We start from the raw sequence: 13,748 nt of genomic DNA, 5'->3' as shown, positions 1-13,748 counted from the left end.
AGGATGAATAGCTGTAGAGGTTTACTGTTGAGGTTAAAGCAAGGTGCAGATAGGAGTCTCCTTTGGTTTTCTTGCTTTTGAAACTCCCGGGGTCAGATTTCTTGCAGTAAAAAAAATTAGAAAAGCGCTGTTAAAATTGACACGGAGGTTGTAACAAGCCCCTCTTGGCTGAGGGGATCTACGGGGCTAAGTTTTGGGGTTCCCAGCTGTGTCCGGGCTGAGGAACCCAGAAAAAGCCGCACCCGAAATAACTAACCGAGATGTAGGAGACTCAGACGGGGCTATCCTGCTTTCAAAGGAGGGGAGAGGGGTTGGGAGCACAGAACTGCCGTGGATTCCAGACCCGAGGCAGTCTGCCGGCTGTCTCAGCGGGCAGCAGCAGTTCCTCCTTCTCCGCCCTGTTTCCCTGCATCCTCAAACAGCGTCGCTGCTTTTTTTTCCCTGCTTTTTTTTCCCTTTTTTTTTTTTTTTTTTTTTTCCTTTTTTTTTCCCGGCGGGCACGCAGGGCTGCTGCTGCTGCCTCGCTTTGTAGCTGGTGCTGCCGGCTGACCTAAATCTCTGCCGGGTTTGCCCGGTGGGGGGGTCTCTGCCCGGGCAGGCGGGGTTGCAGCCGGGGGCACCCACCCCGGGAGCATCAACCCCGGGGGCTGCTGACTGGTGGTTTTGATTTGATTCCCCCCCTCCTCTTACGTGAGCCTATTGCATAAGAGGGATTTAGGGGCTCCTGCTTTGCCTTGCCCCCCTTTTTCTAGAATAAAGACCTTGTTTTTCCCAAGTGTTTCACTCGGGCGCTGGCGGAGGTTGAAGCAGCCCCTTACAGCGCTCCTTGCTGACCGCGGGGTCAGCGGGAGCCGCAGGGCATCGAGCCTAAGAAGGGCTTATCCCTGTATTTTTACAGCTTCCCAGGGCCCCGAGCTCAGGGGTTACCAGCCATCAGCTGAGCCGTGGTGTGTGCGAGGGCTCAGGCACGCACGTCCTCTGCTCCAGGGGCCGGGGCACCGAGCTACGGCCGCTGCTGAGCTGCTTTTCCAGCAAGGCTTGGCTGTCCCTGCCTGCTGGTGACAGTCCCTGTGGGTTTGCCCTGCACTTCCAGCTCCCACCGTGGTGATGCTGTCAGAGCTTCCCCGTAGAAACCGGCCCTTTGGGACCGGAGCTGTCACAGCCCTGCCAGAAACAACACACACGGGAGTAACGGGGTCACGCAGGGCTGTGTGTGTGCTGGAAACACAGGGTGGAATCACAGAGTATCCTGAGTTGGGAGGGACCCACAAAGATCAAGTCCAGCTCCTGGCCCTGCACAGGCACCCCAACAATCTCCCCCTGTCCCTCAGAGCGTTGTCCAAACTCTCCTGGAGCTCTGGCAGCCTTGGGGCTGTGCCCACTGCCCTGGGGAGCCTGGTCAGTGCCAACCACCCTCTGGGGGAAGAAGCTTTTCCTGAGATCCAGCCTAAACCTGCCCTGACACAGCTCCAGCCATTCCCTCGGGTCCTATCCCTGGTCACCAGAGAGAAGAGACTTTGTTTCCCTGTGGCACTTTTGCCTCGTCAGCCTGGATTTGAAAACACTTCTCAGCCCTTGGTTTTAGTTTTCATTCTCATCATTCCCTCAAATCCTGTTTCTCTGAGGAAGAATAAAGGGAAAACAAACCTTATTAGGCACATCCTGCCAACATGTCCAGGAGAGATGCTGCTCTGAATGAGTTTCCCCAAAGTCTGTGTGTTTTCCAAGCGGGTGTTTGCTCTCTGAGGGTCCCTGTGAACGAGGCTGTGGCTCAGGGTGCCCTTTTCCTTGGCATTGCAGGTCAGCCTCAACGATTCCCACAATCAGATGGTCGTCCACTGGGCGGGAGAGAAGAGCAACGTGATCGTGGCCTTGGCCAGGGACAGCCTGTCTTTGCTGGGTCCCAAAAACAGCGACGTGAGTAACACAGCCTGGGGCACCTTCTGGGCCAGGCAGGGGGGTGGTGGCTGCTGAGCTTCAGCCTGACCTGCTGAAACAAAAGAAAGGCCCATGAGTTTGAGTTCAGAGGCACAAAATAAATAATTCCACATCTTCTGTGTTGCCCCGTGGGTTCAAAGCACGCTCAGGCAATCTCTAAGGCTCCCCCGCCTTGTAGTTGGATGATTTTTTTACCACATCTGCCAGAAGGGAAAGCAGAACTTTGCACTCCTCACTCTGGGGCTTCTCCACTGCAGGTTTACGTGTCTTATGACTATGGGAAGAGCTTTAAGAAGATTTCGGAGAGGTTCAGCTTCGAGGGGGGGAACAGCAGCGAGGTGGCCATCGCCCAGTTCTACCACAGCCCGGCCGACAACAAGAGGGTGAGGGGGATGTGGCACCTGGGACAGCCAAATCCTTCTTCTCCACACTTTGCCCTCCCAAAGGCTCCCCTGGGGTATGTACCTTTGTGGCTGCTGGTGTGATCCCTGCTCTGACCTCCTGCTTTCCCTCTTCCTTGTCTGCTCCTCCACTCCCAGTATATCTTCGTGGACGCCTTCGCCCCGTACCTCTGGATCACCACCGACTTCTGCAACACAGTTCAGGGCTTCTCCATTCCCTTCAGAGCAGCTGATCTCCTCCTGCACAGCAGGAACCCCAACCTCCTCCTGGGCTTCGACAGGTCTCATCCTAAAAAACAGGTGAGCACTTCTGCTGAGGTGGGAAACCGGCATCCTGCCTCTGCCCTGCTGTGACATTGCCCTGGCCTGTCACGTCCCCCACAGCTGAGAGTCGCCCTGCCTTGTGCCAGGGCCATGTGGCTTCATGCTTTGACTGTTCAGGGTGTCTGATCTTAGATTGCTGCATGCAAAGCTGTCCCAGGTTGGCCAGGACACCCTCTTCCCTGCAGTCTATCTGGTCCCTGAGCTCTGGAGCAGTGAGGATAAAGTACCTGCAGGGTGGTTGCCTTATTTCCCATCCCTTTTCCTTCATTGATGCTGTTCCTTCATCCACATTGCTCCTGACTGTGTTATCATCCCACTTCTCATGGTCACAACTCTCCCCAGAGCTCTGGCAGCCGAGGCAGGATGACCTCTGCAGTGTTTCATGTGGGCATGTGGTTTGGCTTTGGACCTGGCACAACAAACTGCTTCCTGAATGCAAACATGTCTGTTTTCCCTGGAGCTATTGGCTAAAGACTGTAAATAGTTACAGCACCCTCAGGTAGACACAGGCAGCATAAGGAAAACCTGGAGGTGAAAGAACCAGGGTAAAACACACACAGTCTGTGCTGGTTCCAGTCTGGTCATAGCAGGGTGCGTGCTGGGATGCCTTCCAGGCATCCAGGGATGTCAGAGCTGGGCAGAAGGAAAAGGAAAAGATCCTATCACTCCTCTTGACCTTGACATTCCTGATGCTTGCAGATTTGAAGCAGCAGCATGTCGCTCAGCTTGGGGGTTTCTCACCTCTGAGGGGAGTGTGAGCTCTGCCCAGATATTTCCCCTTGCCATCGCAATCCACAAGGACATTATAGCAAGTTAATTTTATTTCTGAGTTACTGTAAAACCAGGTGGGGTCAAGAGACAGTGGGAAATCATTCTGGACAGGCTAAAGGACAGGTTTTTTTGGTTTGGGTTATTCTGCTGCTGCTAGAAAGGTTGCTGCTGCTCCAGGAGCTGCCACAGAAAGAGAAGTCATGAGAGTAGTGATGGATGGATGCAGGTCTGCCCTGCTTGAGATTGGGTCTCAAAAGGTTGGGTCTGTTTGTGTCCCAATCCCCCTGGCATCTTTGTCATTGCAGATGACATTTCAAATCCCACCTTTGTCATTGCAGCTCTGGAAATCAGATGATTTCGGCCAGACCTGGATAATGATTCAGGAACACGTCAAGTCCTTTTCATGGTACGTATCCCATCTGTGTACACCCAGCTCCTGTCTCCTCTCATTCCTCACCTCTTGCCTCATTTGCTGCCCTGTGCAAACCAAGGAACCAGGCACCAAGGCGTGCTCCAGCCCTGCCCCCTGCTCCCCTCACCCAGCAGGGGCCCTGCACTGTGGGGTGACAAGGGACAGCCACCCACGCAGACATCCAGGGGTGCTGCACATTCCCCCCTGGAAAGGGGACACCCACTGCCTTCTGCATCACTCTGTGAGCACAGAGGTGCCACCACCACCTCGTTTGTCCTCCCCAGGGGGGTTGAGCCCTACGACAAGCCCAACACGGTGTACATCGAGCGGCACGAGCCCTCGGGGGCTTCCACCGTCATCCGCAGCACAGACTTCTTCCAGAGCCGGGAAAACAAGGAGATAATCCTGGAAGACGTGGAAGACTTCCAGCTCAGGGACAAATACATGTTTGCAACCAAGTCTGTGGTGAGTGTGACGTGAGGAATTCACTGCTGAGGGGGAGGGCTGGTGATTTGGTACAGAACTACCGCGGCCACAGCGGGGCAAGAGCGTCTGCCAGGGGGTGATGCTGCTCATGCTGCACCTCACAGCTTTCAGACCTCATGTTTGGCTTGTCACAGAGGTGTCACCAGGCTGCCTGCAGCTGCCTTCCCCCTCCCTGGGCTCACACTGCCATGGACAAAGCAATGCCTGCCCGTGGCACTCGAAGCAATGGGGTTTCCATGCTCCTGCCTCCTGGCAGGCTGGGCAGAAGTAGGTCAGCCTGCAAAGTGCTGGGACCCGGGGAAAAACCACAGGATGCCTGGGAAGGATGTTCGGGGTGGGGGTGGCAGGGGAAGGGGGGGATGTGGCTCAGCAGCTCCATGGTTGGGAGGCCGCTTGTCAGAGAAGATTACCATCAAACGTGGACTGGGTCCAAGTAGCCTAATGTGCTGCAGCCTGGAAAGAAAGCTGGATTTCCAGTTTGCTTTCCTAAGAAAAGAGAGATGTGGATGAGTTTTTACAGTTCTTGACCAGTTTCAGACAAACCTGAAAGGAAAGCAAGAAGGTGTTTGTGCTTTCTCTGAGGGCAGCTCCTTTCTAGATGGTCGGAAACACGAGGCCAGAGGGATAAAGTCCTGATCCTTCTAGAATTCAAGGAGCAGTTTTCTAGCATTGCTTTCCACCCCTGAGTGTTTAAAGAAGGAACCTTTTCCCTTTAGGGGTGACTGCTTGCAGAACCACACCGAGTTTCCTAGGCAGTGTCACCTCCAGCCACCTGAGCGGGCACAGTGGTGCCCAGCACTGGCAGGGGACGTGTTTGCAGAGCAATTTCAGTTCCTCAGGAGTCTCTCTTGCAGGTAGTACAGCCTGTAACTCCCAGGGCCTGGCCCCCTGGCGCTGTGCCCGGTCTGTGGTTTGCAGGAGATTTTATCTGGGCTTGTTGGTGGTGTTGGGTGAAACACTGGAGGTGGTTTGTGTCTCTACAGAGAAGCCTCTGGGCTCGCAGGCAGCACAAGGCGAGTTTGAACTCAATTTAGGGGTTCTTTGGAGCTTTATCTGCTTCTGGAGCACTCACAGGTCACAGGGGGAAGCACGTCCTGCTTTCCCCTGCAGCTCTAATGACTGGTGTTACACTAAACATCAGTAAAATCACCCAAGGCAAGACTGGTTGGGAACACTGAGACAGAGGGAGGCTGGCTGCAACCCCCTGAGTTGGAAATTACAGTCTCAGGTCTGAAATCAGGCACTTGCCTCAAACCTGGGCTGCAGCAGGAGCAGCCCTGGGGAAAGGACAGGCTGGGTGGCAGAGGCTCCCAGGGCTCTGACTTCTGCTCCTTTCCGTGGGAGGCACGGTTGCTTAGTGATACAGAGCCTGGGAGAAACCAGGCCGCTTATTTTTGGAGCCTAAATCTGGGTTTAGGTTCTTACCACTGCCATCCTGTACGAAATAGGTTGCCCCCCAGCTTTTTGCTCTTTTGGCTTCGTGCTGGCGCCTTTCATTTTGTGCAAATCTTTTTTTAAAAAAAAAAAGAAGGAAAGGACAGGCTGCTCTGCAGAAAAAGGAGGAATTAAAACCAGCCTCCTCACCCCCACCTGACTGAGCAGAAAGGGCAGTTTGCCTCCTTGCTGAGCACTGGCTGTGGCAGTTTAAACCCCAAGTGGGGAGCGCTGCTCCCATCGTCAGTCCCAGCAGCTGCCACGCTTCGCCCTTGTGCAGGGAGGGGGAAGCCCTGGGCACTGGGTTATTGCAGCCTCTGGAGATGAGGGGGATTTGGGGGATGAGAGGCACTCCTAACACATCCCTGTGCTCTGCACAGCGTTTGCTTGGCAGCTCAGAGCCGCCCTCAGTCCAGCTCTGGGTTTCCTTCAACCGCAAGCCGATGCGCGTGGCACAGTTCGTTACCAAGCATCCAATTAAGGTAAGTGGCGCTTTCTGAGCAGCCTCCTCTCTCCCTCCCGTGCCAAGGACACCCTCCAATATCAGCAGCAGTTTGCTGCCTTTCACCAGACACTGCAGGAGTGGGAAGGGACCTCATATAACCCTGCTGGGGGGCTTGGCTCAGGGGATCGTGTGGTTTACGTGGTGGTACTTGGACAGTCAGCCAGCTTCCTCCAGCACTGGGGGTGGAGGCTGGCATAGCAAAGCCCAGATACCCAGAGAGGGGCTGATCCCACTGCTCTGACTCTGCTTTTGGGGACCTTACCTCTTCCCATGGCGTGGGGTGCAAGGTCCCTGAGCACGCTCTGGCTCCACTGGCACGGCCTGTGGCATCCAATTCTCTGCAGAGGAAGGATGCCCAGAGGACAGACAGGCTTTGCAAAGGGTCTGTGATCCATGATCCAGATGTACTGAGGTGTCCCCAGGCTGGTGAGGATGAAGAAGGGCACGAGAAGCAAGTTCTTGGTGTTAGACAGAGCAGTTTGGCACCCCAGCCTCAGTGGGTCCAGGCAGACAGATCCATCACTGATGGGGCTTTGCTCCCAGTGCTGCTTCTGGGGGACTTTGCCACTGGGCTGTGCAGGGCAGAGGACAGGAATCACTGTGGGAGAAACACAAAAGAGAAAAGCAAAGTGAAGATTTTCTACTTGTTGAGTGGAAAAAATACCAAAGGGTGGGGGGCAGAGTGCTTTCAGCTAGGTAAGAGGAAACTAAACCCTGCCTGTCTGCACACACAAATGAAGCCTGCTCGCCTGTTGTTTGTGTCCCAAAGGAATATTATGTTGCTGATGCCTCGGAGGACCAGGTGTTTGTGTGTGTCAGCCACGACAACAACCGGACCAACCTCTACATCTCAGAGGCAGAAGGCCTGAAGTTCTCCCTGTCTCTAGAAAACGTGCTCTACTACAGCCCAGGGGGAGCTGGGAGTGACACCTTGGTCAGGTAACGTGGGACGCACCCGACCGAGAACGTCGGCCACGGGCTGTGCCATTTTTGGCTGTGTTCCACGGAAGAGCTGCAGCTCCCCAGACACACAGAGGCTGGTTTATGGTTCCCCCCCCAGGTACTTTGCCAACGAGCCCTTCGCGGACTTCCACCGCGTGGAGGGCGTGCGGGGCGTGTACATCGCCACGCTGCTCAACGGCTCCTTCAGCGAGGAGAACATGCGCTCCGTCATCACCTTCGACAAGGGCGGCACCTGGGAGCTGCTGCAGCCCCCGGCACAGACGCACTACGGGGAGCACATCGACTGCCAGGTAGCACGGGGGTAGCAAATCCCCCCCCCCAAAAAGCGGGCAGGAGCGCCCTCGGCGCTCGGGGAGGTGGTTTGGTGGCGGTGCGGGGTTGGTGGTTGGGTGTGGTGATCTCAGAGGTGCTTTGCGACCTTCAGAAGAGGCTGAAAGATCAATCCCACCATGAAGTCCTTTCCAAGAGGAGGGTGCAGCACCTGGGATGGGTGGACAGAGTGGGGAATGAGAGGCTGGAAAGCAGTGCCGGGAAAGGGCCCTGGGGGTGCTGGTGGGTGGCCAGTTGGCCATGAGCCAGCAGTGCCCTGGCAGCCAGGAGGGCCAACTCTGTCCTGGGGGCCGGGCCAGGGAGGGGATTGTCCTGCTCTGCTCTGCCCTGGGGCGGCCTCACCCCAATATTGGGGCAGTTTGGGGGGACACAGTGGAAGGAAGGTGTTGAACCATTGGAGAGTGTCCAAAGGAGGCAATGAGGATGGGGAAGGGCCTTGATTTGAAGCCATGTGAGGACACTGAGGGCACTTGGTGTGTTCAGCTGGACAAGAGGAGACTGAGGGGAGACCTCATTGCAGTTCCACCTTCCTGGGCAGGGGCAGAGGAGGGGCAGGGACTGAGCTCTGCTCTGGGGGGACCAGGGACAGGACCCAGGGAATGGCCTGAAGTTGTGTCAGGGCAGGGTTAGGTTGGACTTCAGGAAAAAGGTCTTCTTCCCCAGAGGCTGGTTGGGCACTGACCAGGCTCCCCAGGGCAGTGGGCACAGCCCCAAGGCTGCCAGAGCTCCAGGAGGGTTTGGATGATGCTCTCAGGCACAGGGGGTGTGACTGTTGGGGATGGTTCTGTGCAGGACCAGGAGCTGAATTTGGTGATCCTTGTGGGTCCCTTCCAACTCAGCACATCCTGTGACTCTGTGACTGCTCACACAGTGATTCTGTGACTGCATGGAACGAGGGCACGGGCAAGTGTGGGAAGGAGGTTAATGCTGCTGTGGTTTCCTTTCCCAGCTTTCCCAAGGCTGCTCTCTCCACCTGGCCCAGCGCCTGAGCCAGCTGCTGAATTTCCAGCTCCGTAGGATGCCCATTCTCTCCAAGGAGTCAGCACCAGGACTGATCATCGCCACCGGTACCTCTCCCCTTCCCTTGGCTTGGGGTTGGTTGTTGTCAGGACACGAGGAACTTGGCAGCACCTAGTTTGTACAAGCAGGTTATAAAATGCAATTAAATTGTGCATTTTGCTGTCCTTTCTCTGCTGCAGTCCCCATCCAGTAATTACAGCGAGAACATTTTACTGCAGCACAGTGACGTGAGAAACCTGCTCTGTTCTGATCCTCTTCCCTGATCCACGTGAGGGGTTCCTGGAAGATTCAGAAATTCCTGTTTGTCTCGCTCTTTTACTGAAGAACACACACATTTTTGTTTAATCGTGTTTACAGCCATGGGTTTTTTCCCCATCTGCTTTTAAAACATGTAATAGTCTTTAAAATAATTTGCTTTGGAAGGGATTAATTTATAGTGTGAAAAATCGGCTCCTTAATCAGAGACAAAAATAGTTTTGGAGGTGTCTGGCTTCATTTTTAGCAATCGCTTTGCATTCCTCAAGAAGAATGATTTCTCCCATTTTCCTAGGCTCCATTGGCAAGAACATGGCAAGGAAAACTAATGTCTATGTCTCAAGCAGTGCTGGAGCAAGGTGGAGAGAGGTAAGGCTGCTCTTAGGCTCACCCAATTCAGCTAAGGGGGTGCTGGAGCAAGTAGAATATTGGCAGCAATAAACTTAAACGACATTAAAGGTGACCTCCATGTGAATCCAAGAGCTGGAAGGTGCTGAATGTTCCTTAAAACCAAGACAAAATGGTGTTTAGATGAAGGACCAGGCGCGGGTTGGTTGAAGGGGAACCTCTTGGTGTAGGTGGTGGATTTAAAAGCAGGAAAGCTCTCTCCTCTATTTCTCCCTTTCAGCTGGCAGGGTTTGCCCTCAGCGTGGGTCATCTGGCCTCTTTTAGATGGGGTTGCCAGCCAGGACTTTGTATGTGACAGTGTCTGGAGAGGCTCCGGTGCCTTCCAGAAAAACGGGATGTTGCCCTCGGTTTATGGGGAGTTTGATTCTGTTTACTGAGTGGATATTCTGGTTTGTGGCAGTATTTGTGGTCTGCCTGTGCACTCTGCAGCCAGTGTAATGTGGTATTTCAACATCTGCAAGCTATTTAATCCTGGGAATTAAGCAGCCTCCTTCTCCTCCTGCAAGTGCCATGTGGTCTGGGTGAGGTCTGGGACACACCACAGGTCTGGCTGCTGCCAAAGTGACCGTGGTTCTCCAGAATCCTGTGGGGAGCAGCTGTGGGGACCCTTGCAGCCTGGTATCCAAAACCCAAGACTTTCAGGTGCCAGCCTCCCCTGGCTCAAAAGGATTGCCTTGAAGAACAATTCAAGGAGGAAGTGTTGACCCACAGGGAGCAGCACCAAGCCCCTCATTGATCTGGGCCCTTTGTATCCTGAGCAAAGGTGCAGAATGACCCAGCACTGGAGTTCCTCAGCTGAGAAGCAGCAACACAGCTCCTTCCCCCCAGCTTTGGCAAGCAGGAGGCTGGAAGGCTCATTGCTCTCCACATCACTGGTGTGGTCCCACAGCACAGAGAAGAAAGAAACAATACATCCAGTGCCCCGTGTAAGAACGTCCCCAGGCGTGACAGCACGTCCTGTGAGCAGAGTCAGGCATGGACATGCTGCCTGTTTTCACCCAGAGCTGCACTGGATAGGAAACCAGTGCAGGAAAAAGGTGGTTTTGTGGTGGAGGTGAGCATGAAATACGAGTTCCTTTCCACAGGATGGATGTATGAATTGTCTCCAGGGCTTGTTTCTGCTTGCCATGGCCCTGCTTCTGTCTGAACATTCAGAAGACCTTCCACAGCCTGAGAACCAACGCTTCTCTGCAGTTTGAGAAGGTCTTGAGTCGCTGCCAAGTGCTGGGAAAGCCTCTCAGACATGACAAATGAGGGGGAGTGATGGACTCTGGTTTCGTGTCATGGCACTTCTTCCATTGATTCTTTCCCTGCACCCAGTGCTGGAGGAGCAGAGTCCAGGGCTCAGCACAGCTCTCACACTCAGCTCTTAGGGAAACTGGGCTGGTTGCTCTCATCTGCAGATGTTGTCCCATAAACACTTCAGTCTCTGGTGCCTTCAGACACTTGGTTTGGCCCAGGCTGAAACATCAGCTCAGGTCAGGAGGTGTTTTTCTGACAAAGCACGCTTTCCAGCCATTTTCCCTTAGCTCAGCACAGCTCTGAGCACCCCTCAGCACTGTTTCTCTTCCAGGCACTGTCTGGACCCCACTACTACACGTGGGGTGACCACGGGGGGATTCTCGTGGCCATCGCTCAGGGCACCGAGACCGACCAGCTCAAGTGAGTGTCAGGGCACAGGGATTGCTCCTGGTGCTCAGGCTGGGCATGGGAGAGAGTGCCCTGCAGCAGGCAGGAAATGCCCCTGGCACCTCTCCCAACCTTCTTTCCACAGGTACAGCACGAACGAAGGGGAGACCTGGAAGGTGTTCACGTTCTCGGAGAAGCCGGTGTTTGTGTATGGGCTGCTCACCGAACCGGGGGAGAAAAGCACCATATTCACCATCTTTGGCTCCTACAAAGAGAATGGCCACAGCTGGCTGATCCTGCAGATCAACACCACGGACGTGCTGGGTAAGGGGACAGGTGGCAGAGCCACTGCTGAGGATGGCTGTGTCCAGAGGGGCTGTGGCATTGCCATCCGTGCTCGGGTGCTCTGTCCCTCGTGGCGCTGCTGCTGAAGGCATCACTCATATTCCCTGTGCTCTCCCTGTATCCCTTCCCTCCTCACCGAGGAATTTGTTGAACAGGAAAAAGGGGAAAAAAAAAAAAAGAAAAATTCCTTCTGAAGGCTTGTGCCTATGAATGTTTTATAACCCATTTCAGCTTTGATTGCGAGGCAGCATTTTAATCAAAGCGCAGTTAAACCCAGCAGAGGAATTTACTCGACTAAAATTTATAACTGATTCCCCTGACGTTTTGTTGGGAACGGAATCTGTTTGGTAACCAGAATGACTCCATTTAAATGAGGCATCACAGATTCACTGTCACTGCCACAGAGCTGCTTGTTGCCTCCTGTCACCGCGTGCCGCTGCACGCTCCGAGCTGGAATGCTCTTGGGCTTTGCCTTTTCCTTTGGGACAGGGCTAGAGCCTTGCAGATTGGGGGAATTCTATCATTTCGTGACAGGGGAGGGCAGAGAGGGAAGGGAAGGGCATTACTGTGGTGTGGGGCTGGATGCCTGCTCTCCTGGGGGAGGAAAAATTTTGAGTGTTTTTCCAAGAGACTGCTTTAAAACAGGGTGTGGGGTTGAAGATGTGGCAGCTCCAGGATTGCCACACTTTTGGCTTATTTGCCTGGGGGGCTGCAGGGACTGCACCTTTCCATACCCCAACCTTGTTTCTTCTCTTAGGGGTCCCTTGCACAGAGAATGACTACAAGCTGTGGTCACCCTCTGATGAGCGAGGCAATGAATGTTTACTGGGGCACAAAACCGTTTTCAAGAGGAGGACTCCTCATGCCACCTGTTTCAATGGAGAGGATTTTGACAGGCCTGTCATGGTCTCCAACTGCTCCTGCACGAGGGAAGACTTTGAATGGTAAATACCAATTAATTTCATTTGGTCTGGGTTGTAAGTCTGAGATAAGTTATCTGTGACCAATCGCTCAGAGGGAACAAACATCCAATTTACGTGGCTCTGAGTGTCGCTGCTTCATTTTATAGCAAGGAGGAAACTGCAAGGACTGAAAACATCCTTTCATTAGTGGTATGGTGTGAGACTTAATTAATGTCTTTACAGCCTATTGGGAGCCTCTGAAAGGTTCCCTGGAACAGGAAATTATCGTTACTCCCTCACCTTTCAAATGGTGGTGGACAATTTTCCATCACATCCAGAGATCCTCCACCAAAAACCTTTGTGACCCTTCAGCCCCAGGGATGCAGCTGGCCCTGCTGTATCACTTTGCAATTTGCACATTCCTGACACTGGGTTAGGATTAGGAAACACACTCTGGCAATGTGGTGCAAAGGTTTGGGGTTAGAAAGTGAACTGCTTTTCAGGGACTGGGCTTTCAGTGGGGCTCACACCAGACTGCTCGAGCCCAGATCTGCCTGTCTGATGCCCAGACAGAGCCTAAGTCTGGCTCACCATGAGCAGGCTGAGAATAGGGCTGGTGGGATCCAATCCCTGCCTCAGAATCGCAGCTCCCTGCAAAATCAGATTGACACAACCCCTTCCACAGCGTTTTCCAAGGAACAGCCGCACTGTAACTCCCTTTCTACCAACAGCACAAGCCAAGAGACAGAGCAGTGACCTAAGCCAGCCAGGAGAACTGGGGCTTACAGCCAGGTTTTCAGAGCACTCTGGCTCAGCCCTGCCTTGCTGCCTCACCTTCCCCAGCCTGCCCAGCCACTGGCAAGCTTATTTGCAAAATGTTCTTGAAACGTCCTGTCTGGCTCTGAGAAATCATATGCAGCTAAATGCTGATCATAAGTGAATGGCCTTCTGAGACACTTTGGGTGCTTAAAATTTCTATGCAAAAATAGAGCAGAGTAATAGCACAGCATGGCTGCATTTTTTCCTTCTCCCCGTCCCCTCCTTACACCTTTCTTCTCCTTGCAGTGATTTTGGCTTTAAACTGAGCGATGATTTATCATTAGAAGTTTGTGTTCCTGACCCTGAATTTGCTGGGAAGCCCTACGACCCACCAGTCCCTTGCCCTGTTGGCTCAACCTACAGGAAGACTCGAGGGTATGTGCTGCACTTGGGAGGGCAACCTGATCTTCCAAAAGCTGGTATTTATCCTATTGGTGATTAAAAAAACCCCAAACAACCACAAAACCCACAATGGAAACACCCCACGAGTGGCAGTAAACAACTGGCATGTTTGGACATACATTGCAATTAAACACTGCTGCCTATTCAGGCTGCACAGGATGGTTTGGTAAGAGTTTCCATGAAATAAACTGTGTGTGTTTGCAGCTACAGAAAGATCTCTGGGGACACTTGTGCGGGTGGAGACATCGAGTCGCGGCTCGAGGGGGAGCTGGTGCCGTGCCCGCTGGCTGGTGAGTACAGGGCAGGATTGCTCTGGGCACAAGGGCTTCATTCATAAAACCCCTGGGACCACGCACGGACTCCTGGAGGGCTCTCAGACAAAACCTGTGCGACACAGGAGCCTT

General features: G+C 53.7%; 1 protein-coding gene across 2 annotated transcripts in view; it reads left to right on the top strand.

Annotated features, from left to right (window-relative positions):
- Positions 1–13,748, top strand: part of SORL1 (sortilin related receptor 1) — a 44,992-nt gene that overhangs the window by 6,943 nt on the left and 24,301 nt on the right. For both annotated transcript variants that reach the window (XM_018078693.2, XM_008926900.2), the window contains exons 2-16: positions 1,801–1,917; positions 2,196–2,321; positions 2,478–2,639; positions 3,773–3,840; positions 4,131–4,311; positions 6,147–6,248; positions 7,041–7,210; positions 7,332–7,524; positions 8,514–8,631; positions 9,135–9,208; positions 10,821–10,909; positions 11,022–11,200; positions 11,979–12,165; positions 13,189–13,317; positions 13,549–13,634. In XM_018078693.2, coding sequence (XP_017934182.1) covers positions 1,828–1,917; positions 2,196–2,321; positions 2,478–2,639; positions 3,773–3,840; positions 4,131–4,311; positions 6,147–6,248; positions 7,041–7,210; positions 7,332–7,524; positions 8,514–8,631; positions 9,135–9,208; positions 10,821–10,909; positions 11,022–11,200; positions 11,979–12,165; positions 13,189–13,317; positions 13,549–13,634 — 1,954 coding nt within the window. In that variant the 5' untranslated portion in view covers positions 1,801–1,827. The remainder of the gene's footprint in view (positions 1–1,800; positions 1,918–2,195; positions 2,322–2,477; positions 2,640–3,772; positions 3,841–4,130; positions 4,312–6,146; positions 6,249–7,040; positions 7,211–7,331; positions 7,525–8,513; positions 8,632–9,134; positions 9,209–10,820; positions 10,910–11,021; positions 11,201–11,978; positions 12,166–13,188; positions 13,318–13,548; positions 13,635–13,748) is intronic.

The sequence above is a fragment of the Manacus vitellinus genome, unplaced genomic scaffold, assembly GCF_001715985.3.
Source record: "Manacus vitellinus isolate BGI_N305 unplaced genomic scaffold, ASM171598v3 scaffold_41_pilon, whole genome shotgun sequence".
In the NCBI taxonomy this organism is placed as follows: Eukaryota; Metazoa; Chordata; class Aves; order Passeriformes; family Pipridae; genus Manacus; species Manacus vitellinus.
The sequence above is the reverse complement of the archived record's forward strand: the minus strand, read 5'-3'. Positions and strand labels throughout refer to the sequence as shown.